The following is a 22,486-nucleotide window of genomic DNA, read 5'->3' on the forward strand; positions in this document are numbered from 1 at the left end:
TTTTTATATGGATGATGGTATACCGGTATCTTGGAAGAATATAGGGACATCCTTTTTGATTTGAGCGTAGCAGTTGAGACAGGATAATAATGGATATTGTAGAGAATGTTTCTATTGTGTAATATTTTTTCTTCTCTAGACGACGGTCACAAGTAATAATCAGGTCTCAGATCCAGGTGTTGGCTGCTTTTCTACTGTGTATTGAATAACGTAGTCCTTTCGACACATTTCCTGCTGGTTTTGTTTGCTGATTATGGTCTGTGACGAAAGGTGTATTGTTCAGAAGATAGAATGATGTATCTCCAATTTGAATATAATTTAATGGTATCTTTCTTTGGAATTTTCCGGAGAAACTCCTACAGTGAAAACGGAAGGAGGGCTAGCTTCTATTCCAGAGCCGTATTTCCGCTATCTAAATACATGTTTTCATGAATTTTAAACATATGAAGAAGTTGTTGTAACACTTGAATTTTTCTCTATTTAGACATATAATCACACATATGCATATGTATTCCGTATCCCATTTGTGATTCACTTCAAAACTATTCCTGCTCTCAAAACAGAAAGAAAACTGAAGACTCCGGCAGAACATTAATTTTTATAAACCTGCAAAAGTGACTTTCATAGCGTTTCCTGAAATCTTTTCACTTACGAGAGCTCAAGCTTAATGACCTGGAAAACGTTTCCAAGTACGATTACCAAAAGCATCCCAAAAATGTTGCATCCTCTAGAATAAGATCCCTATTGAAGTGAATGACGTTTCAAATTGAATATTCTTCAGCTCCTTGCCCCAGGAACTCCACAGAATGGTGTTAAGAACTTCCTTCCAATCATCGCCTTTCCTCGGGTTTTAGATTATAGAGCCTGACGTGTTATCTTTATTATTTATAGTTGAAATAAATAATAAAATAGAATACAAGTGAATAAGGGCTGGAGTTGCAGCTATGTTTATTTGAAACCTTCTGAATGCAAACTGGTCGTGATTCATATCAACATAGAATACAAAAGCAACCCATTTAGTATAAAATTAGATTCAAGAATTGACTGGCAACATTTTATACTTTTCCAAGCCTAAATGTCACACCATTCGGAAAGTTATATTTACCATGGTATTCACTTCTTTCAGATCAAAGTATCTTTTGCTATCTGAGCGCTGCAGCTGTTAAGCAGTGCGAATAAATTCCATCGCCAACCAGACACAGACTGTGCCCACTGGAGGATTGCCAAGAACAAATCCCGTTTGGCCAGTCCGTTAGCCCGCTCTAAGGGGAGGAGGTGTAGGAGTACATTGAGAGTATCGGCCGGACAAGACTACAGAGCTCTGGTGGCGCTTGCACATGCGGTTCCTTGAATCCTATTAAGCTTCATTCTATTGTGCTTTTTGCTCAGCGCCTAAAATAGAACCGTACGTTAGGATGGTACATACCACGGCTGAGAGAACCATCTTCCACTGGACACCCTATTTCTTTGCGAAGGTCCTATTGGCGACATAAAAAGCTAAACAGGCCCTTCTAACCCGCAGCTCTGTGTTCCATCTCCAATTTAGCTTCGGATCCAGGATTACACCCAGATACTTTACATTAGAGGAAACAATCAATCCTTTTTCATTTACCCTTGCCTTGTTGGTGAATACCATCACTTTGGTTGGATTTATGCCGAGTCTGCATCTTTCGCTCCTTTCATGACGCAGGGTTACATCCCTGATACCAATCCAACCAAGTCGTCGGCATGCACCACCACCTTCACCCCCCTTCTGCCCAATATCCGTAAAATTTCGTCCATCATCATCGACTGGAACACCAAAGAGATGGCACCACTCCGGGGCGCAACTCTATTCACAGCTCTGGCGAAGTGGCTTCTTCCCAAATCAGACCATATTATCCTAGTTCTTGCATGGATATTAGCCGATGCGTAAGATACCCTCCAATCCAATACTGATCAGGGCTTCTTTGATGACGTAGGTACTAATGTTGTTGGATACTCTCTCTATATCCAGGAAGGCAAGTAGAGTATATTGCGTGTCCTGCAGTTACCGCTCAACCGTAGCAATTACCTCGTGGAGAGCAGTTTTTGTGGATTTGCCTTTGAGGTAGACATACTCGTATTTAGAGAAAGGTGTTCTCTCCACAATCGCCTTCAGCGATCTTCGCAACGAAAGAGGTGAGGCTGATTGGTCGAAAGTTTTCCGCGGACCAACGGCCACGCCTGCCCGCTTTCGGTATGAATACTGCGTACATGCCTCCTAGACTGAAAAGCTTCCAATTGTGATCTCAGAAAGATCTCTTATCAGACAATCTCCAATTTCCTACCATAAAAGTCCCATTGTCGGTTCGTAGGGCGATATCAAGGTCCTCTTCCTCCCAACCGTTACAGTTTTCCGAGTTGCCAAAACGGAAGGTCGGTCTATTGCCTCTGTTACACACAGATAGCTTTTTGTTTATAATAAAATCAAAGAATGGCTGGCCTCTTTCGTTGATTTTCGAACTGCCCCAATGTGTATACCCGACAAAGACAGCCTGTCAACAGTTTGGCCTTTTTGCTGCAATGTAGATTGTCGCGCTATTGATGGGGATGAAGTAGCAGTAAGATATCAAAACCTTCTTCAGTGATATATCAGGGATTACTTTCTTACTTTACGCATCAAGGATATGACCATAAAAACGAGTAGTTTCACATTTAATCCGAGATCGTTAATAAAGGTTGAATTGGATTGAGTTTAGCTTCAGAAGGTGGCTGAAGCGTTTTGTCATGCCTTGCCCTGCTCCTGACTAGACTATTAGGCCGATTTTACTACCTCCCAAACGTGTACGAATTCCTTATTAAAGAGACCTCTCGTTGCATCTTTGTTCGAGATCTGAGGAAGCCTGGAAAATGCAGCTCAAATCAATGAATATCAATAGTCATGATACAAAACTAGGGGATTCGCAGCTCCAAGCCCTTAGACCTACTGTATCAGCACCCCTACCTCTTAGGCATCTATTCAGACAATTCCTGTCTGGGACCGTCGCAATTTGTGGATACCTCCAAAAGCAGAAAGTGCACATTTTCCTCGATGAATAACATCTTTCACCACACCTTGAGAATAGACTTGACCCCGGCTCTGATCCTATGTAAGTAAGGGCATATATTACCACTCATCATGGGCGTCACTTTGTAGAGGGGCTAGTCCAGTTCCATAATCGGATCTTCCGAAAGCACCCTTAAGTCCAATCTTCCAGCTATGACTGATCCGCCGATTGAAATGGTCACTTGTTTCCTCGAAAGAAAAAATCGGAGTTTCACAAGATTCGCAGAAATTGAAAGTATCTCCTGCTTTTCCCAGTGAATTGCAAATGAACGTATGATCAGCCGGTTTTTGTAGCATTAATGGCATCCAGCCCGAACCCCCGTTCGTCGATTGAAGATAGGTTCGAGTGCTATGGATAATGCTGTTCTAATTATTTCAGTGACGCCGCTTCCTACCTCAGACACTAATCGATGTCTCCAACTTTAAAATGAAATTTATTATGTACGTTCTGATGAAGGACACCCGAATTGATCTATCAAAGTCTCCGGGCTTCTGAAATTGTTCCAGGATATGATGTTTCTTGGTTAATCTGTAACTGATATAGATTTACAAGGTGAACTGTTTCTAGATACATTTCCACCTTCCAAGTTTCTCTCTCCATTCATCTAGGTCACCACTTTGTGACTCTTCTTGGATTCTGCACCGAGCTGTAGGGGGGTCAGATCTGCCTAACCCATGAAAAGGTAGAGTTGACGCCAGTAGGATTCGTACCCACTGCAGAGACCACAATTTAAGAATCCCTTATGGAATTTGTTTTGAGTTCTTTATGGTTCCAACTCACTCAACATGCTTCCTTCAGCAGTTCGCTTCCAACCTTTGCAGATGTCGAAGCTACGTTCCTTTTTCACCGAGTAGTGAAAATCATGCCAACGCATCCATACCAATTCTAGGAATGAACTAGTCCAAAGCGGTGTAGGTAATGACTGCAGCATCCATCAACTTTCGTGTTGCCAGAAATCTTACGACTCTATGCTTGCCATATTCATATGTACTTTTTGGTACATAAAGTCCTAAAAGGTTTAATGTGAGTAAGGATGGTATAAGCCGAAATGCAAGATGCTCTTCGAACGCGGATTAATTTAGAGACCACAAACAGAACCCGCTGCAACTAGCTCAGCGGTACTGGTTTATACGGAGTACAAGTTCAGCATTCCTTCATCATTCAAGACCTACTGAACTAAGGACTACGGCACCCGAGTTGTAAGCGCAGCTCCACGTTTGAAGCCTGAAGGCCTCTGTCCGCTTGGGTATAACTATAGCTCCCATGAAACTCTCACTAGGGGACCAACTGCTAATAATCGAGCCGAGAACACATCACCCCAAATTCTCCTGAAACACATGATCTCAGAGGGCCATACCGGTTCCCATGGCTTGTGAGCTTTGTGAGCTTCGTGGTCGTGGCAGACTCAGAACTGACCGCCCTAAGTAGGTCTAGGAAGATTGCCCTGCTGTATCACGAGCAGCAATGAGAATACAGCGTTTGCCAGTGCTACCACCTGCAAGTCCTCGTTAGCCCCTTGGTGTTGGCTCAGGAGACATGGTTGTGTCGTATTCGTGCGATGAAATGTGGAAGAAAGTTTCTTCCCAATGGTCCAATCCGGCATCAAATGAATGTGGACTTAGAACACCTTCAATCTTCAAACAAAAATAATTTCGCTTCGGTCTAGCTTGGGCCTGAATATGTAAAGCATGTTTCACTTGGATATAATTCGCATGATGTCCTGTTTGAAATTATACATAAAGGAGCGATTACCTCCTGCACCCACTTTCGGTTACACTGCTTCCAGGGCTGAGCTGAAGCAGCGTCCGATGAGTTGCCTCTGCCCTCGATGAAACCGTCAGTCACTTTTTCGATTTTTTTAGTAGTTAGTTCAAAAATTCGGAGCCCGTGGACCACAAATGTAGCAGAAAGTTTCTTCCCAACGGTCCGGTCCAAAATCGACTGGATGCGGGCTTAGGACTCCTTCAATTCTCAAACAAAAAAAAAATGACCAGTCTGCCTTCTTGCTATCTTGGAGCAGCAGTCTTTTCGAAACAGCAAACTAATTTCCCGCGCAAGTTGGCTATCGGAATCATGCCCACCACTAGCAGCACTACCTCATCTGATATGGTCGTGAAAGCGCTGCAGATACTCAGACCCGTCGTCTGGTGAGCTGATCTCACCCCATTCTGACTATGTGAGTTTCCCAGAATCTTCGTTCATAGAGACGACTCGTCTAGTAAAATGGATCCCACTAGTCCAGCTATGAGCAATCCGTGATTGGATATCGTCAAAATTCTAGCAAGTGTTGCAGGGATGCCTTTTGTTCTATCTTTTGGCAATCATATTCTAAATATCCCTTAGGGCTAGGGTCATTTAGATGCTTCCCTGTAGCAATCACAACGAAGTTTTCTGCATATTACATCCTACCGCAGAGCACCCAACACCGAGCTTTATGGTACCAGCCCCCTTGTAAGGATGTGCAAGCTAGACCCTTCATCCTTCTGTCACCAGAAATTGCAGATTTGTATCTATGGATCAAGTTAAATGACTCCCTCTTAATTGTAATGCTTTAAGGGCTAGCAATCAATTTTAGGGATACTCTCTCTATAACTCTCTTAGTGTCCTTATAATGCTAAACCTCCAACCTCATTTTTTACCTGGTGGTAACAACTCTTTTCGAGGACATCCTGAAGAGGGTTACAAAGCATAAGTGATCGAATTGCTTGTCGCCAAAAGACATAGTTTGGTTAAACAAAAATCCCACGTGTCCACACAATGAATAGTCCTGGTGGCGCTAAATTAGAAATTTCCAACGGAGTTGGCATCATCTCACGAGGTACCGAATCTTGTTCTTAAAATCTAGCCCGCGGAATTTTGTCCAAGGGCACCAAAAGTGCAAAGCACGCTTTAAAATGGACAGATGTCTATAAGATATCCTACCAGAGAAAGTAGTCAGAAGTCGGTTAGCTCCCGGTTATATCTGCTCAACGTCCAACAGAATGTCAACAGTGCCTAAATGTCACTTCAATCAACAACTTCAAGCAGCCAACTGCAGCTGAAAAGGCCTACATTCCAGAGACTTCTGGGAATCCCCCAGCACGATACAAAAATAGTAAGTTTTCCTTAGTATACTATCAAAGGACAGGCAAAGAAAGCGCTATTTTGCAAGATGGGTTCGGAATGCGGTGCTGAACCACTTGCTAAATACAGAAAGGTTGTACATCCAAAGATGAAGGCGAGGAAATGTTGGGCCTAGCTGAGAAGCAATCTGATGGACTGATGTCATCTGTATCCATCAAGCCTAAATTTGCGTATACACAACAATTACTTAGTCCCTCTTTGGACACTGTTTAAAGTGCAGAGGGTGGTAAGGATGCAAATGAACTTCGTAGTTGGCAACAGTCTTCCCAGAATAGGTCGGTTGAGAATGCAAAGTTGATTTCAGAACAATAAACTCAGATGCAACATCTGCTCTAGATCAATTTAGTCGAAACTTACGTTCAATATAAACATGACCGCCATTCCAGATCTACCGTTGTGGTCTTATTTTCAGACCCTGAAAGATATTAATGAATCTTTTTTCTTCATTTCATGTACAGTTGGAGATTCACCTTGCTCAGAAAGGAAGGACCATATTAAAAAATTTCTCAAAGAGGTGAAAGATTGCTACAAAGATAAGGAAGCAGCTAAAGAAACCAAAGAAAAGGATGGAAAAGAACCAAAAGTGCCTGCTACGCCTTCTGCCTCGGATAGTGAATCAGTTAAAAGTTCCAGGTCCTTACGCTTATTTAGAACAGTAAGTAACCTACATAAATTAATTAAAAGTTGAAAATTTCTAAGCAGTCCTTCTTCCACAGCCATCCTTACCCCGTCGACTACGCTTCAAACAACACTCTGAGAGTACACCAAAGAAAGAACTCCAAAAAGATTTGGCAAAGGGAAAGGAAGCTTTGGAGGCAGCTAACGTTGAAATTAAAAACAAAACTGAAGTACTCCATGACTATCAGTCCCAACTAGACGAACTGAAGGCTGAAGTCTTCGTCCTTAGGGAGAATGAAGCTAGAATCAAGACAGAAAGTGATCTGCTCATCGCTGAGAAAGAGCAAGTGATCAAAGAACTTAGCGAGGAGTTAGACCGTTGCAAAGAATCATTGAGAAAGTCTCAGGACCAAGAAGAAAGATTGTCGGCCACAATCAAGCAATTTGAATCCGAAATCAAAATGCTCTTAACTAGCCATGAAAGTGAAGTTACTTTCCTCACAAACACAAATACCGAGGTGGAAACCGCCAAGGAGCGTTTGAAGGAAGAGAATAATAAGGTTTTGGAAGAAAACTCAGTTTTGAAGGCGGAGCTCCAAGGATTAGGTGATGAATTGTCTGTTTTAAAATTAGCCGTACAAGGAAGCGATGGCAAAATTCAAGAGCAGTCAGTTCAGATTGAAAAGCTCAATGCTGAAAATTTCATACTTTTAGAAGAGATTGAAGCTTTGAAAAAGCAAATTCAGGAAGACATGCTTTCATTCGCTCAAGAAAGTCAAAAAATGTTGAAGGAAATCGACGATATTAAGATTGAAAAAGAGAAACTCAAAGAAGAGCTTGAAAATAAACAGAATCTCCTCAACGCCCTGAAGGAAGAGCTCGCTGATAAGGACGTCGAAATGGACCTCCAGCGTGACTCTGTACGGGAAATATTCCAGCAAGAAACCCAGGCGCTCACGAAAAAGTACGAGCAACAGATTGCCACCCTTAAGGAGATAAATGATATGAAAATCAAAGAAATTGAATCAATCCACATTCTTGAGGTAGCCAAGATGACTCGTGACCACCAGGAAAAAATGAAGAGCGCTGAACGTCGACGAAAGGAGGATCTCGAACGCAACAATGATTCGATTGAAGAAAAGATTCGATTGGCAGGAGTGCAACAAGAGCAAAGGATTAAAAGTTTGGAGGCAAGCCTAGAGGAGAGTATTCAGAAGGAGAGGGTCTTCTGGAAATCTGAACTTGATAAATGCCAAAAGATCGCAGAGACTGAGATAATCCAAGGCGAGTTGGAAAAACAGGACCTCAAGACCTTATTGCAAAGTGCTAATGAAATGTTAAGGGAAAAAGATGACCGAATTAAGGAGCTCGAATCGCGCATTACAAACGGTATTGATTACTACATAAGTGTCAACGATCAGTTGGAGGCTGACATTAACGAGGTTAAGGAAGAATGCAACCGACTCATGACCGAGAAGTACAATTACCAATTGACTTTGAACAATACTCGCTCCACTGTCAACATACTCATGGAAAGGCTTAAGAAGTCAGACACAGATGTCGAGACCCTGAAAAACGACCTAGAAGCCGCAAACCGTGCAAAGACTGACATGGAGCTGAAAAATGCTGCTCTGGAAAATGAAATGAAAAGCCTTCGTAAAGAAATGGAGGAGTACAAAGTGGCTTTGACCGCTCTAAGGAACTCTTCGCAAGCCATGGAACGCGAGATGAGAGAAAAGGAGACCATTTTCGAGAAATTAATGTCATCAGAAGAGGAAACGCTTGAAGCAGTTAACAAGATCGGGAAATTATTCAATGATCGTATTGAGGAAAACCTCGACAAATATTTCGAAATGTATACGGACCTGAAACGAAAGTACGAGGAACGGGAAATCTACATCAAGGATATGAAATCCCTTCTCGACGAATTCGCAACGGGTATTGAGTTAGCCCGATTGGAACTCGATGGCAAAGACAAGCAGATTCTGAGCCTCGAACAAGAGAATAAGAATATCAAAGTGGAAAATATGACCTATCGGTACCGATGCGAACAATTCGAAAAATACGAGGAGGAAAAGAAACGCGAAAAGGAGTATGAACGCAAGGTTGAACAAGCTGAACGGGACTTCGACGATCAAGCCGATATGATTAGCACCAAAGTGATAGAGAATCTGTTATCGGAGCTTGATGCCGATGTCGATATTGAACAAGAGAAAACATTCGTGATTTCGTCCTCGAATTCTGTTGACAGCAATAAGATCATTGAAGAAAATCAGAAGCTGAAAGCTAAGCTAGCCGAACAGATTCGACGAAATGATTTATTGCAGGAAATGATTGAAATGGAAAGCGATCATGCGATGGAAAATTCGGATTTAAAGCGAAAGGTGAGCGGAGAATTCGGCTTTATTTTATGTTTTTTGTAATTTCCACAGGACATTGTTCTTTCAACAGTTAGTAATTACTATGCTATCAAGGGTAGTTGAACTGCTACCTAAAATAACTATTGTGCCCCTTGATGGGCTATAACCGTCAGGAATTCCGAAATGTGTCCGATTCCTAACTGATTTAGCCCAAGTGTGGTATCAAGTATTCTCCCAGATGTAATAGCCTACTTTGCACAAATGCCAGACATTGTCTCAGAATATGTACAGAGACTTCTTTGTTCTCCCTGCAGACAATGCCCGCAGATGTCCCTATCTCCCACCCTGCAGTGATCTGCAAGTATTTGCATGATGATCCTGGGGTTCTTCTTGGTGATGTTCAAACAATTCTGCAAGTGCTTCGGTATATTCCCCATGACCACCCTGGCCTGTTCCACTCGTGGTAAGTTCGCTTAGTATAATTCCCTCAACGATTCCTCTTCTCTTCTCATAGTCACGGGTATGAAACCCCTTCTAATTCTACCGAAAGGCTCTGGTTCTTATACAAGTGTCTCTGTTTCTTAACTCAATGCCAATGAGGCCTTCTAACCCAATATGGCCTGGAACTCGGATTAAGCCGATTTTATTGTGCAAGGCAAGATTATTCAATTTTTTAAGGCACTCCCATACCAGTGCAGAGTTTACGTGGTTGGATATGGTTATTGGTTAGGATCGAAATTCCCTGCCTTCTATTGAACCCTGCGCTTAGTCCCCCATGTTCTCATCGCGTCAATGATGCGCACACAAGCCATTATTTGGAGTTTTTGGAACTCCCTGACTATTTTGCCAAGTTTGGTTGTGTCTGCCCATATTGCCTCCCTATAGATATTGCTCTCTGCTCATGTCTACCACCTATGCCATTCGATCTAATTAGGCCTGACAAGAAAAGAGGGAGATGAGTTTTTCTCCTGGGCCTGGGACTTTTGTGGGGGAATGGAAATTTCAATAACAAATTTCGATCCCTGGTTTTCCGCAATATTTTCACCCTAGCCAAAAATATTCTCTCTACAGCCCTGAGTGTAATGGCTCGCAGGTGATCTGGCTTGCACTTTCTAGTGAACGGCGTTCTCGTCTACTCTCCTGCATCAGTTATTAGCAATCCTGAAACCCAAATCAATTCAGTCACATAGCATGTCCTCGTATTCATTCCTACAGATTAATACCACATCATCAATGCAACCTTGGACCTTTATTCCGGCAGTCGAAACCTTCCCCAAAACTTGGCCAACTATTGTGCTTCACATAAGCGGTGATAGTAGTACCCTTCTTGTGTTGTGTTCAGGACAATGGAATTTGTTCATGTGGTACTTCTACATGTGCTTATGCTAACCTTTTGCCCACCCAAAAGGCCAGGCCGTTCCTGGCTCACTTGTGATTTAAAGCATATTATATTTTTGCCTGCGATACGCAGTCGAAAGTATCTCGGGATTACAATTTAGATCAGTTCCATTGAATTCAATTCAAAGAATGTCAGGTAAATTTGACTGAATGGTTTAGAGTGAACAGGGCATTTTTAACCGCTTTCACTTGCCTACAACTTTGGTATGTGCTCAGAGTATGTTGCCCGTTACCACTCGCAGATTAGATCCCGGAGTGATTTCTAGGCCCCATTGGATTAGTTTTAGCAAGATATTATCCATTTCGGGTGATTTCATTGGTTTAAAAGTTTCCGTTGCCCATCTTACTTTGGCTTCCAACAATACCTCTTTTACAAAAAAGGCAAAAAGTTGACTGACGGTTTCGTTCAGGGCAGAGGCAACTCATCAGGCGCTGCTTCACCTCTGCCCTGGGAGCAGCGTGCCCGAAAGTAACGATAGATGGAAAATGCTCCACTTAAATATAATCGCAAACACGTAATGAGTACGAATTATATTTAAGTGAAATCCGTCATCAGTCATGCTGCTCCCAGGGCAGAGGTGAGGCAGCGTCTGATGAGTTGCCTCTGCCCTGGACAAAACCGTCAGTCAACTTTCTGCCTTTTTTTGTAAACTTGGGTTTAACTCAAAAAAAGAGGAGTCCGGGAACTCCAAAAAAGGGAGTAAGCTGCTCCCCAAGTGGTTCGATCCGTCACTAACTTAGGACTCCCAGCATCCTCAACAAAAAATATTATTAATACCTCTTTTGTTATTTTTCAATTTCGCTTCCTCCTCTTTTTATCCGTTATTAGAATATCAGACCAAATATAACTGTCCTCCACTGCGATAGGATCCTCATTTTCGGTAAATGTCGTATCTCATCAAAGGGCGTGAAAACAGAGGATCCTTAGTTACAACCTCAGATAGCCTGAATCCGTCTGAGGTTTTTTCAATCCCTTCGCAGAATTTCCTGAAGTTCTTTCATTTTCTTCTTGAAGTCGGGTTGCTGTACGCTGTCAGCGTATCCCCACCAGCCCCGGGCTTATTCCGTAAGGTTGAAAAGACGTCTGCTGCCGGTATTTGCAGTCTGCACCTTGTAGTACCTTCGTGATGGTTCTAGTTGCCCCCACATCCTGTGCAGACTCAAGGGTGGATTTGCGTTGGACATTTCGAGCGCCGTATTCCTTGGTTCCGGCAGAGGTGTTAGATAGGCCTCGCATTCCATCCTAATATGAATACTGAGCATGTACTCAGTATAAACACGTACCGCGCTGCTAGTCATGGCACTTTTATTGTGGTCTCCAAATCAATGCGTGTCCGAAGAGGAACTTGGGTACGGTTACTCCCGTTAAACTCCCAAAACTTTCATATTCCATCGGGCTACCGTCCTTGGTGAAATGGCTTAACTTAATAGCCTGCGTTAAATGCGTACATGATGACTCTGCTAGGATCTTCCATCACTGCTTCCAGCTCCAATTTGTTGCAGTCTGACGATTTGTTCGATCCATTGCCTTCAACCTTTCAAATTCTTCAGCCCGCTGCCAATGGAACTTGGTCATCCATGAGGTCTCCAGTCAGATATTCTGGAAAACAAATGTATTTGAATTTGGATTTAAGAATAATGAAAGCTGTTGGTTTTTCACACAAAGAATCTGGAATTACCTGTATACTTCTTTCTTGCAAACTACTAATACGCCCCTGGTACACCGGGGTTTCTTCAGCACTGTTGAATATTATTCCTGGAAGCGGCGGATCTGAGCTATATTAGAACTCTATTAACGTTCGTTGTTGTTCTTTGACACCTTTCCAATGATCTGCACGACCATTGCCTTTTTGGCCTGCAGAACCTGCACAATTCCTTTAGGGATTTCTGTGATTGGCTCTACGAGTTGGTCATCAACCCCGATCATAAGCAATTTTCCTTTACGCTCTACTTTGCTTTTGAAAACTCTCCACACTCCACTCATTTTTATGGTTAATTAGATTCAGAAATTGTCCCGTCTCTATCGTCTACCTTGGAAAGGTAGACAGTCAGCACGTGTGTCTCCCATATACAATCCCCAGCACTTGTCGACTGCCCTCCTTCCATCGAATCTGACAATTTAGCAGCTATGACTTGAAGCCATCCCCCCATGTCTTCAGTAGCGCGATCACCAGGCTTGCTCGAAAGCGTATGCCGAACACAAACTTGACACTCCATCCCTTACACATACTATATGTATTCCGATAGTTTTGTCTTCCTGACACGGAAGTATTTGCTTCGTAGAATAATCAGTCGGATGTTCTTCATCGAGCTAGCACAGCTGACGCCGGGTCGTCTGACTTCTATACTAATTCCTGACCGATCGAAGTTTCCCCCTTTTTGGATTTCGGTTTGGGTTGCTTAGGAGCATTCCCTTTCCTCAGGCTTATTTTTTTTACTTTCCGCTTGTTCGGTTACGCCGTTCAAGGCTTAGATCTATCCTGAGCCTTATTAAGGGCTTTTTCTGTTCCCAAACCTTCCTTCAGATACCATTTAGCGCTTGCTTCATTGAGGCATGTTTTCTCTCTGGCACTGAGACGAACAGGTATCAGTAAGACATCGTTTGAATACCCTCAGTTACCTGCGACTACAAACTATCCAAAGAGGAATGGTGTTTTTTGAATCTGCTGTCTTGTTCCGTTGTTGTTCCGTGTTTGTTCATAAGAATCTCTTGATACCAAGTCGTACAGGGTATGCTACCATCACACACTTACGATGTTGTTATACAGGAAGCCTAGCTCCTAGAGATTCACATATCAACCGCCTGGAGAAGCATAAGAAGCTACAAGGGAGCTATATTCGACATCAATCCATCCTGTAGTCCACGATATTGTTAAAAAAAACTCAGAGTAAATTCCTTTCAAAATCTTTGAGAGAATGCGATGTACAAAAAACAAACTGACTTTTCATTTGAAATTTTTCTTCTAGATCGAAGAAACAGATAAAGCTCGAAAAAATGCCGAAAAATTAGCTCGCGAAGCAGCAGAGAAATATAACGAGCTGAAAAGTAAATCGCTGAATATTCAAAATGAAAAGAACTTTGAGAATCTGCGCGAAACTAATACCAATTTAAAAAATGTAAGTTATCTAACAATTATACTTGATTGAACCCCCTTTGACACCATATTCGAAACATCTTTACTTCCTCTTTTAGAGAATTCTCTTACTCCAAGCCACAAACAAGGAGCACGAGACAATAATATCCGATCTCCAGGATAAAATCACTTTTGGTACACCAAGGAAAGCAAGTGCTAAGAAGCAGCCAACCACGCCGAAAACTCCAAAGACACCCCGCACGCCAAAATCACTTTTTCCTGCGTTCAAGGGTAAGGAGAATCGATCTCCGATGCCAATGGAAATCATCCAGAGTCCTAAGAACATTCTGACGCCAAGGATTTAGTACAGATTTCAGGAGTGTATATTTGTAAGCAGTGATTACTCCTTAGGTTAGTGAGAAATATATTTTTTTTTTTGAAAGTGAATAGGGTTTTCCAATAAGGACCATATTAACTCAAAAAAATTGTTTGAGGTCAAATCACATCTGATCCTGCTCTTGATATTAGACGATGTAAGATATGTCAAAGAGACTTATCTAACTACCCAGGACGCTGTTTATTAACAATCATCTTTCATCAGAGGTAACGTAAGCGTATCTAATTTGTCGGTCCGGTCAAAATATAAACGCCAAAGTTTCTTGTTTTCTCAATTGCCTCTCTTCTGTGGATTCAATTTGAATTAGTCCTGTTTCAGTTTCATTAAAGGGCCTGTCTAAGATAGTGCAATGGAGATGTATTGATTTTTTTTCAAAATCAACTAATTTTGCTCAAAAAGAAAAGAAAAAATCTTGTCTGACGGTTTCATCCGGGGCAGAGGCAACTCATCAGATGCTGCCTCACCTCTGCCCTGGGAGCAACGTGACCTAAAGTGGCGACTTTTTCTCAGTTACATGCCAAAATCAACTTCCTTCGTTGTTGCTCATATTGCTGCCTTATTTTTTAAAAAAAACTTGCATATACCAAACACATGGTCTGTGCTTTTGGACAGTTACAATACGACATCATCGTAATTTGATGAGTTATCATTAATTCAATTTTGGACCTAGCAAATATGACTCTCATATCAATCAACTCGTTCTTATTGAAAAGCCCTAAAAAATTATGCCTGATGGAAAAGACAACAAATATGTATGTATTTCCAATACATTTAGATTATTTTAATTTAATATTTATGAAAGAGATATACGAAATAAACAGAAATGTTCGAAATGAAGTCCTTCTTGTTTGATCATAAAAATGTAGGTTTTGTAATGAGTGTTGATGTTTAAGGTTGCCAAAGTCGCCATCCGGGTTGACTATGGCCAGTCTCGGTGGGAGACCGTTTTTCAAAATTAAGCTTCTTTTTATTAATGAATACAGCGAGAAGCAGCCCTAAGCGCTGCAAAACCAGCAATGACGCCCAGCGTATTAACAACGTTTCCCAGGATGACATGGGGGTCATCCGATGACGAAATTAATATTGGCGTCAAATTAGCGAACTCGCCGAGATTCGTACTCAAATCGAGATGCTGATAAGCAAGTTTGGAAAGATTAGAGATACCGGGAAGTGGCTGGAATTTATAGTGAGGCAGCATTTCCAGCTATAAAGGAGGAACAGCTTACTGCACTCCTGGCGAAACCAATAGAAGAACCAGCTGAATCCACTCCATAAATCCTCCACAGTGCGAGCCACGTCAAATAGCGGCTTCGTTATCCCGTCCAACGGAGAAAGTGCCCGGAGGTGAACCAAAGCAGGCACCCGAAGCAGAAAAGATATTCCTTAAGGTCATCGAGGACAAACAACAAGAAGAATCACTCTTTTTTTTTTTTGTTGAGGATGCTGGGAGTCCTGAGTCCGCACCCGCTTGGTGACGGACCGGACCACTTGGGAAGGAGCTTAGTTCCTCTTTTGTAGTCCACGGACTCCTCTTTTTTTAGTTAAACACCCAAGTTTTCAAAAAAGAACGAAAAAGTTGACTGACGGTTTCGTCCAGGGCAGAGACAACTCATCAGACGCTGCCTCACCTCTGCCCTGGGAGCAGCGTGACTGAAAGTAACAACAAATGGTAATTGCTCGACTTAAATATAAGAACCATTCAACTTTTCTGTCGAAGAATAAGAACAAAAAACAACAGCCGAGTGCTCCCCAAGTGCCGAATGTCAGTGGCTTCTCTGCTTCCAGTGCCTGAAAGCACAAAAAGGAGATAATTCCTCCAATTACGGCATACACATAATATTAATGTCCCACAGCAACTGAGGTCGCTAGAAGACAAGAGCCTAGAATACGCGGGGTCATAGAACCACGCCGAAATTTGTTTGCCCATCAAAGAGCAAGGGCTTAGTGCCAGCACAAGGATCCGTTCATTACTCAGAACTCACTTTAAAGTACATATTTCTGAAGGTTCACTCGGTTTCAAATTTTGTAGCCAGGAAAAATAAGGCTCTCCACAGGGAGAATTTCTTGCAGCCTATCACATTTCAGTCTGGCTTTTATAGCCAACTTTGAGCCTTCCCAAGAGCTTAGTGAAGTGTTCAAGGTGAAGTACATCCTCCGCCAAAAGATCACTTTTGAAAAGGTGAAACCAGTGGAGGAAGTACAATATTACCGGTACCAAAACCTGAAGCCAAAATTGCTCAATAGTGCACAGATGTGCCCATCCGCGTGGGGAACATTAAAGACTCATGACTGTAGTTCCCCATTGCTGCAACTTTGGTCACACTGGACATCCTACAAGTTATCGCTGGTGTCAACTTATAGCCAACCAGGAAGCTGCCAGAACCCGGAAGGCAACTGAGAAATGTTCAGCAAACAGTGGCTCAAGTTTTACAGAAGTTTCCGGAAGTGAATTCTGCGCTTAGCCAAGAACAGCGTCAATTCGCTGCAATTAAACTTATCCTTAACTTATGGAGTGAAGTATTGTCACATTTAATTCCGCGTCCCTGATCTCACGCGGCCAATGTGCCATCACCTAATTGTTAATTGACACTTTGCAGGCAGACTTCTACTGCATTTCCGTGGCCCATCTTAAAAGCCGGTATAACGTAAACTTCACCGGATATAACATTTTACGGAACAATGACAATTCAGGCCCTGCATTCTCACTCTGAAAATACTACCCTTTTGAGAGAGTCGCCATTGAAAACTTGCAATTTTCTTCCGTTGTGCTACCAATGGTAGACGGACTTTGGTAGTCTCCGTCTACATTCAATGGAATCCTAAAACTGGACAACTGGGCTTTCCAGTTACATTCAAAAACGTACATAATAAAAAAATAATAATAAAAAAAATCGATGAAACACCAGGGAAGGAGGAATAGCTGAGTACGCTTGGGCGCACCAAAAAAATACTTATCAAGTGGCGCGACTGACCTTGCGAAGATGACAATTCCAATACCTTGTAGTGCCCTTGTCCCGAAAGAAAGCCCAGTCAGAATCGCTAGTCCTGAACAGAATGATTCGGACACAAGCCGAGTGGAAGTGCAGTCAACCGTCCTAGCTAGAGCCAAAGAGGAAAAGCTCATCAGGAAATGCGCAGCAGTGGTGAAGCGTATGTGGTCGGCAAGGTTCCTCCAGAGAAACGTCAGCAAAGGCATCAAAAACGGGCTGATGGAACTGGAGAAACTATTGGACCACATTCTTTTCTATAGGCAAACGTGGAGAGCAGTAGAAAACGATTGGAGAGCAGAAACAGCCGCACTCCCCGCTGAGAACGCTGCTTGCGTCAAACAGACCGCAGATAGCCCACTGCAAAGCGAACTGGAGAAAAAGCGACGTGCCTGAAAAAGACTTTATCAAAGTAGTTTCCGAGCTCCGAAAAAGAGGCGAAAAAGGAAACAACTGACTACGCCGCCAGAGACCTGTCTGTCCAAAGACAAGGGGTCTACAACCAAAAAGCCAGGAGCAGAAAATACAAGGAAACGAAGAAGGACTAGACTAGACGGAAGGGAAGACATTTGCGGAAGTCCATAGTGAAATCCGCTACAGAATGAAACTCGAAGCCAATGGAGCAGAGGTGTCTTCCATGCTGAAAACGAGGAGTGGTGGAGTCCTCGTCAAACTGGGCTTGAAGACGACTAGCAAAAGTAGGTTCGGTGAAGCGGTCAAGGGGTATTTTAGGAGAAGGCTCTTGTTTCTGCCTCACAGAATAGGTCGACGTGGAGGAGGCGATAAAGCGTATCACCTCTGTAAATGCTCGAGGTCAAAAACTCGCCGTGGTCGTACAAATTGGCAAAAATGCAAAATCGTCGGATTACGACCGGCAATTCCTCGTTCGAACAGGGAGGCGGCCCACATGGGAGGATCAAGAATTTTTAAGCTGCGATGCCGGGGGCGCGAAATATCGCGAAAAATCCGAGACCAGAGAGGCTGGCCAAAATGGGGAAAACAGAAAATTTCCACGACGTAAAAATTGGAGAAATGCAAAATCGTCGGATTACGACCGGCAATACCTAGTTCGAACGAGGAGGCGGCCCAGATTCGCAGAATACAAGAATTTTCAAGTTGCGATGCCGGAGACGCGAGATATTGTAGAAAATCCGAGGGAAGAGAGGCTAGCCAAAATGGGGAAAATTGAAAATTTCCACGAACCCTGGGTCGTAAAAATTGGCAAAAATGCAAAATCGTCAGATTACGACCGGCAATACGTCGTTCGAAGGGGGAGGCGGCCCAAATTTGGGGAATTCAAGAATTTTCAAACTGCGATGCCGGGGATACGAGACATCGTGGAAAATCCGAGACCAAAAAGGCTAGCCAAAATGGGGAAAATTGAAAATTTCCACAACCCCCGGGACGTAAAAATTTGCAAAAATACAAAATTGTCGGAGGCGGCCCAGATTCGGGGAATTCAAGAATTTTCAAGCTGTGATGACGGGAACACGAAATATTGTGAAAAATCCGAGGCAAGAGAGGCTCGCCAAAATGGGGAAAATTGAAAATTTCCACGACCCCCGGGTCGTAAAAATTGGCAAAAATGCAAAATCGTCGGATTACGACCGGCAATACCTCGTTCGAACGGGGAGGCGCCCAGATTCGGGGAATTCAAGAATTTTCAAGCTGCGATGCCAACGCCACGAGATATCACGAAAAATCCGAAACCAGAGAGGCTGGCCAAAATGGGGAAAATTGAAAATTTCCACGAACCCTGGGTCGTAAACATTGGCAAAAATGCAAAATCGTCGGATTACGACCGGCAATACCTCGTTCGAACGGGGAGGCGACCCAGATACGGGAAATTCAAGAATTTTCAAGCTGCGATGCCGGGGAGGTGAGATGTCGTGAGAAATCCGAGACCAAAAATGGTAGCCAAAATGGGGAAAATTGAAAATTTCCACGACCCCCGGCGCGCGTTAGCGTCGCGCACACTGTGAACTCGGGACAGTGTCCAATCTTCATTGCGGAATTGGAAAGGACGCTGGAGTGCAACCGCTCACCAGTTGCTAGCACAGTACGCTGCGGAGGTAAATGTTGATCTAATGCTAATTAGCGAGCAATACCGACCTGGCCTGATGGCATCTCGACTTTTCGGGCACCGCTCTCATCTGGATTAGGGACGACGTTTGACTTCTTGTTCTTGTCGAAGGCCGAGGGAATGAGTTCGTCTGGATCCAGTGTTTGGGGATAACGTTTTTTAGCGTTTACCTGACGCCGAACGAGACGATGTCTGACTTTCGGTATCGGCTTGAAGCTCTGGAGGACGCCGTTTCGAGCACGGAGGGACGAATCCTGGTAGACAGTGATTTTAATGCCAGGGCTCTCGAATAGGGCATGCCTCAGTCAGACTCCAGAAGGAAACGGTTTCTGGAACTGGCGGCGAGGACTGGGCTCGTAGTTTTTAGCACTGAATCCACGCCAACGTTTTGGCACCCAGGCTGCAAAGGAAGCATTCTGACATCACTTTTGCGTCGGAATCTCTGGCATCATCGGTGGACGAGTGGCGAGTCCTAGGAGACTTCTCGGCAAGTGGTCACCAGTACATCGCGTTCGAAGTGGTTGACGCCTCTTGCAGGTGAGCACCAAACCGACGCTCCCCCTGCCTGCGAAATGTCGCGAGGGTGGACATCAAGAAGTTCGTCGAAACTCTTGGAGCAGGTAGAGCCGCGTTGGAGGACGCTCCGATGGTGTATGGTTGCAGCTGATACCACCGTAAATACAGTGATGATAACCACGGCGTGTGAGGCTCCCATGCCCCAGAAGGGCCCCAGTCGCGACAAGCCTTCTATATACTGGTGGACTTTCCGACCTACGGAGGGGGTGTCATAAGCTCCACCATTTGGCATAACGTTCGCACGCCAATGAGGAGGAACGCGCCATAAAGACACAGTATAGATCAGGAAAAGGAGACTCCGCAGCGTTATAAATAAAAGCAAAGCTCGCGGCTGGCAGAACCTTGTCAAGCTAGTTTAGTTTTTAGTTTTTTGGAATATAGAGGTGACTGTTGGATAAGGATAGTTTACCACCTTAAGAGGACTTGAAAGGAATTGTTTACAAGGTGGAAGTGGAGACGAAAAAGAAGGATCCCAGCCGGCCAAGCGATTTGCCTATGCTTCCTATATTATTTTAAAAATTCACCAAGCTTCTGATATATTATTAGTTAATACCCTTTTAATCAGAAATAACAGTTGGCTATGTTAGACAAAACCCACATTGCAATGACTCATTTCGTTGAAGTTTATCTTCAGATAGAGCATTTGTTAGATCAATCAGTAACGACCATTATTTGCAATTACTATGATACAATAATCAATAACAAAATTATATTTATCTGGTGCACAAATTAAATTTTATTAACACGTAAACCATGCGACATTAGATATCTATTCGGGGAACAACCTGGCCAAACTTAAACAGTCACAGAAGTTGTTACTAAATGAAAGTATCAGATACTTTTTTTCCCGATACAATAATCAGCGGGCTTTACCTTGCCCGTTTTTTATAATATACCTTATCAATAATTTCTTCCTGCTTCAATCAATTAGGCGATTGTTTACAATCAAACTTCGGGACAGAAAATAAACCCATAATCGTGTAGGTACAGATAGCGTGACCATATTTACGATATTTATTATTTATTTATTACTCCGTTAAGGCGAGTTGCACTGTATCCTTAAAGAACTATTATGCTCCTTTTACTGGTTATAGTGTAGCTATTACATATAGTATATCAGGATCGTCTAACATTAAGTATTCTCCAAAGTGCCTTTGCAGAAGTGCCGGACACTGTCCCAGAACGTGAATGGAAGTTTTGTCACAATCCGCACAAAACCTGCAAGCAGTGTCCATAGATATTCCTAGCTGCCCCAGGTGATCATTTAGTCGGTAGTGACCAGTGAGAATTCCCACTGCAATCCGAAGGTTCTTCTTGGTGAAGATTAAACAGTCCTTTGTGCGCTTGGGTTCGTATCCCATAAATACCCTGGGCTGCTCCATCCCTCGTGGGTTTGCCCAGTATAGTTGCCTCAGTCGTTCCTATTCACTTTCTAATACCATAACCATAAATCCGTCTTCGATTCGATTCGACAGAAAAGTTTTGGTCCGTGTGGAGGCGCCCCTGCTCCCTTCCTGGCCTAATTGCCATCTGGCTGGACTCCAGACTATCTAGACCTTATTGTGTGAGCCGATCATATTCAGGCTCCCAAGGCATTCCCATACCAGTTTAAAGTAAAACTGGTTGGACCTGAGTGCCTTGTCCGCCGCTTGACTGTCGGCCAGAATAGCAATGTTCTGACACTCCCTTATAGTTCCTTCGGAGGTTGAAAGAGGCACATCTGCCTGTCGCGTGTATTTCCAGCGGGAATATGGTAGTGTGCTGAACTATTGGCTCCAAGTACATTTTCGTTCCCCTCCGGGTTGTCAACGATCTTCAACGGAGAATGGCGTCTCCGAGGTGCCTGATCAAATAGTTCTGACTCTTTAGCTGGCATAATACCTGCGTCCTGAAGAGCGAACTGCTAATGACCGACACACCTCGGGACACATTGGGAGTCGATAAGGTGATGTGAGCCTAGCTCTGCAAAGGTGGTAGTTGTGGCGTGTATCAGGAGCCAGCCCCTTCGGGACCCTCGTTGGTTAATGTGCATTGAACCCAAGCGTGCGCTGATCAGCTAATCGTAGGTCAGGCCTCAGGGAAATGGGGTAGGGGCTTTCTCCCCGAGTGTATATCCATTCCTGGCTATTGCGGCCCGAACCCTTACACACGATGCGCTGGTAAACAAATGGCGAACAACAACAAAACAAACGAGAAGATAGTGGAAATGAAGAGTGAGCTAACTGCGTTTATACGCAGCATGAAAATGCCATGCTCGCCCCAGCGCACAGCGTCGGGAAAAGGGTGAAAAACGAACTAATGGAATTCGAGGAACTCCTGGACAGGATTTCATATTATAGGCGGACATGGAGAATAACAGAAAATCCGCGGGAAGCAGAAACAACTGCGCTTCCCAACGAGAATACTACGAGTACCTCCAGGGCTCAAAAGAAGAAGGCGAAGAGAGACAACAACATGTCACGCCATCAGAAAAACCTCTGCCTAAAATTAAGGCGGATACGAAGAAAGGATCACCAAAAGAAAAGGTGGGGAGGCGAAGAAGGACTAGACCGCCAGTTTTACTTATTAAGCCGACGGAAAGCAAGAATTTTACGGAAGTCCTCAGTGAAATCCATAACAAGACCAAACTCGAAGATAGCGGAACAGAAATGTCTTCCATTCGTAAAACAAAGGGTGATGGAGTCCTAGTCTAACTAGGCCCGAGGACAACAAATAAAGTTACGCTCTGTGAAGCAGTTAAGAGGCTTCTGAGAGAGAAAGCTTTGGTTTCCAGCCTGGAACCCATGTGTTCCCTGGAAATCC

The 22,486-nt window shown here is 43.5% G+C and overlaps 1 protein-coding gene across 1 annotated transcript in view; it reads left to right on the forward strand.

Moving 5' to 3' along the window:
• The window catches only part of LOC119654132 (golgin subfamily A member 4), a 30,702-nt gene extending 16,696 nt beyond the window's left edge, over positions 1–14,006 (forward strand). The window contains exons 2-5 of the mRNA XM_038059294.1: positions 6,650–6,846; positions 6,908–9,193; positions 13,535–13,684; positions 13,761–14,006. Coding sequence (XP_037915222.1) covers positions 6,650–6,846; positions 6,908–9,193; positions 13,535–13,684; positions 13,761–14,006 — 2,879 coding nt within the window. The remainder of the gene's footprint in view (positions 1–6,649; positions 6,847–6,907; positions 9,194–13,534; positions 13,685–13,760) is intronic.
• The last annotated feature ends 8,480 nt before the right edge of the window (positions 14,007–22,486 follow it).

The sequence above is a fragment of the Hermetia illucens genome, chromosome 4, assembly GCF_905115235.1.
Source record: "Hermetia illucens chromosome 4, iHerIll2.2.curated.20191125, whole genome shotgun sequence".
Classification (NCBI taxonomy): domain Eukaryota; kingdom Metazoa; phylum Arthropoda; class Insecta; order Diptera; family Stratiomyidae; genus Hermetia; species Hermetia illucens.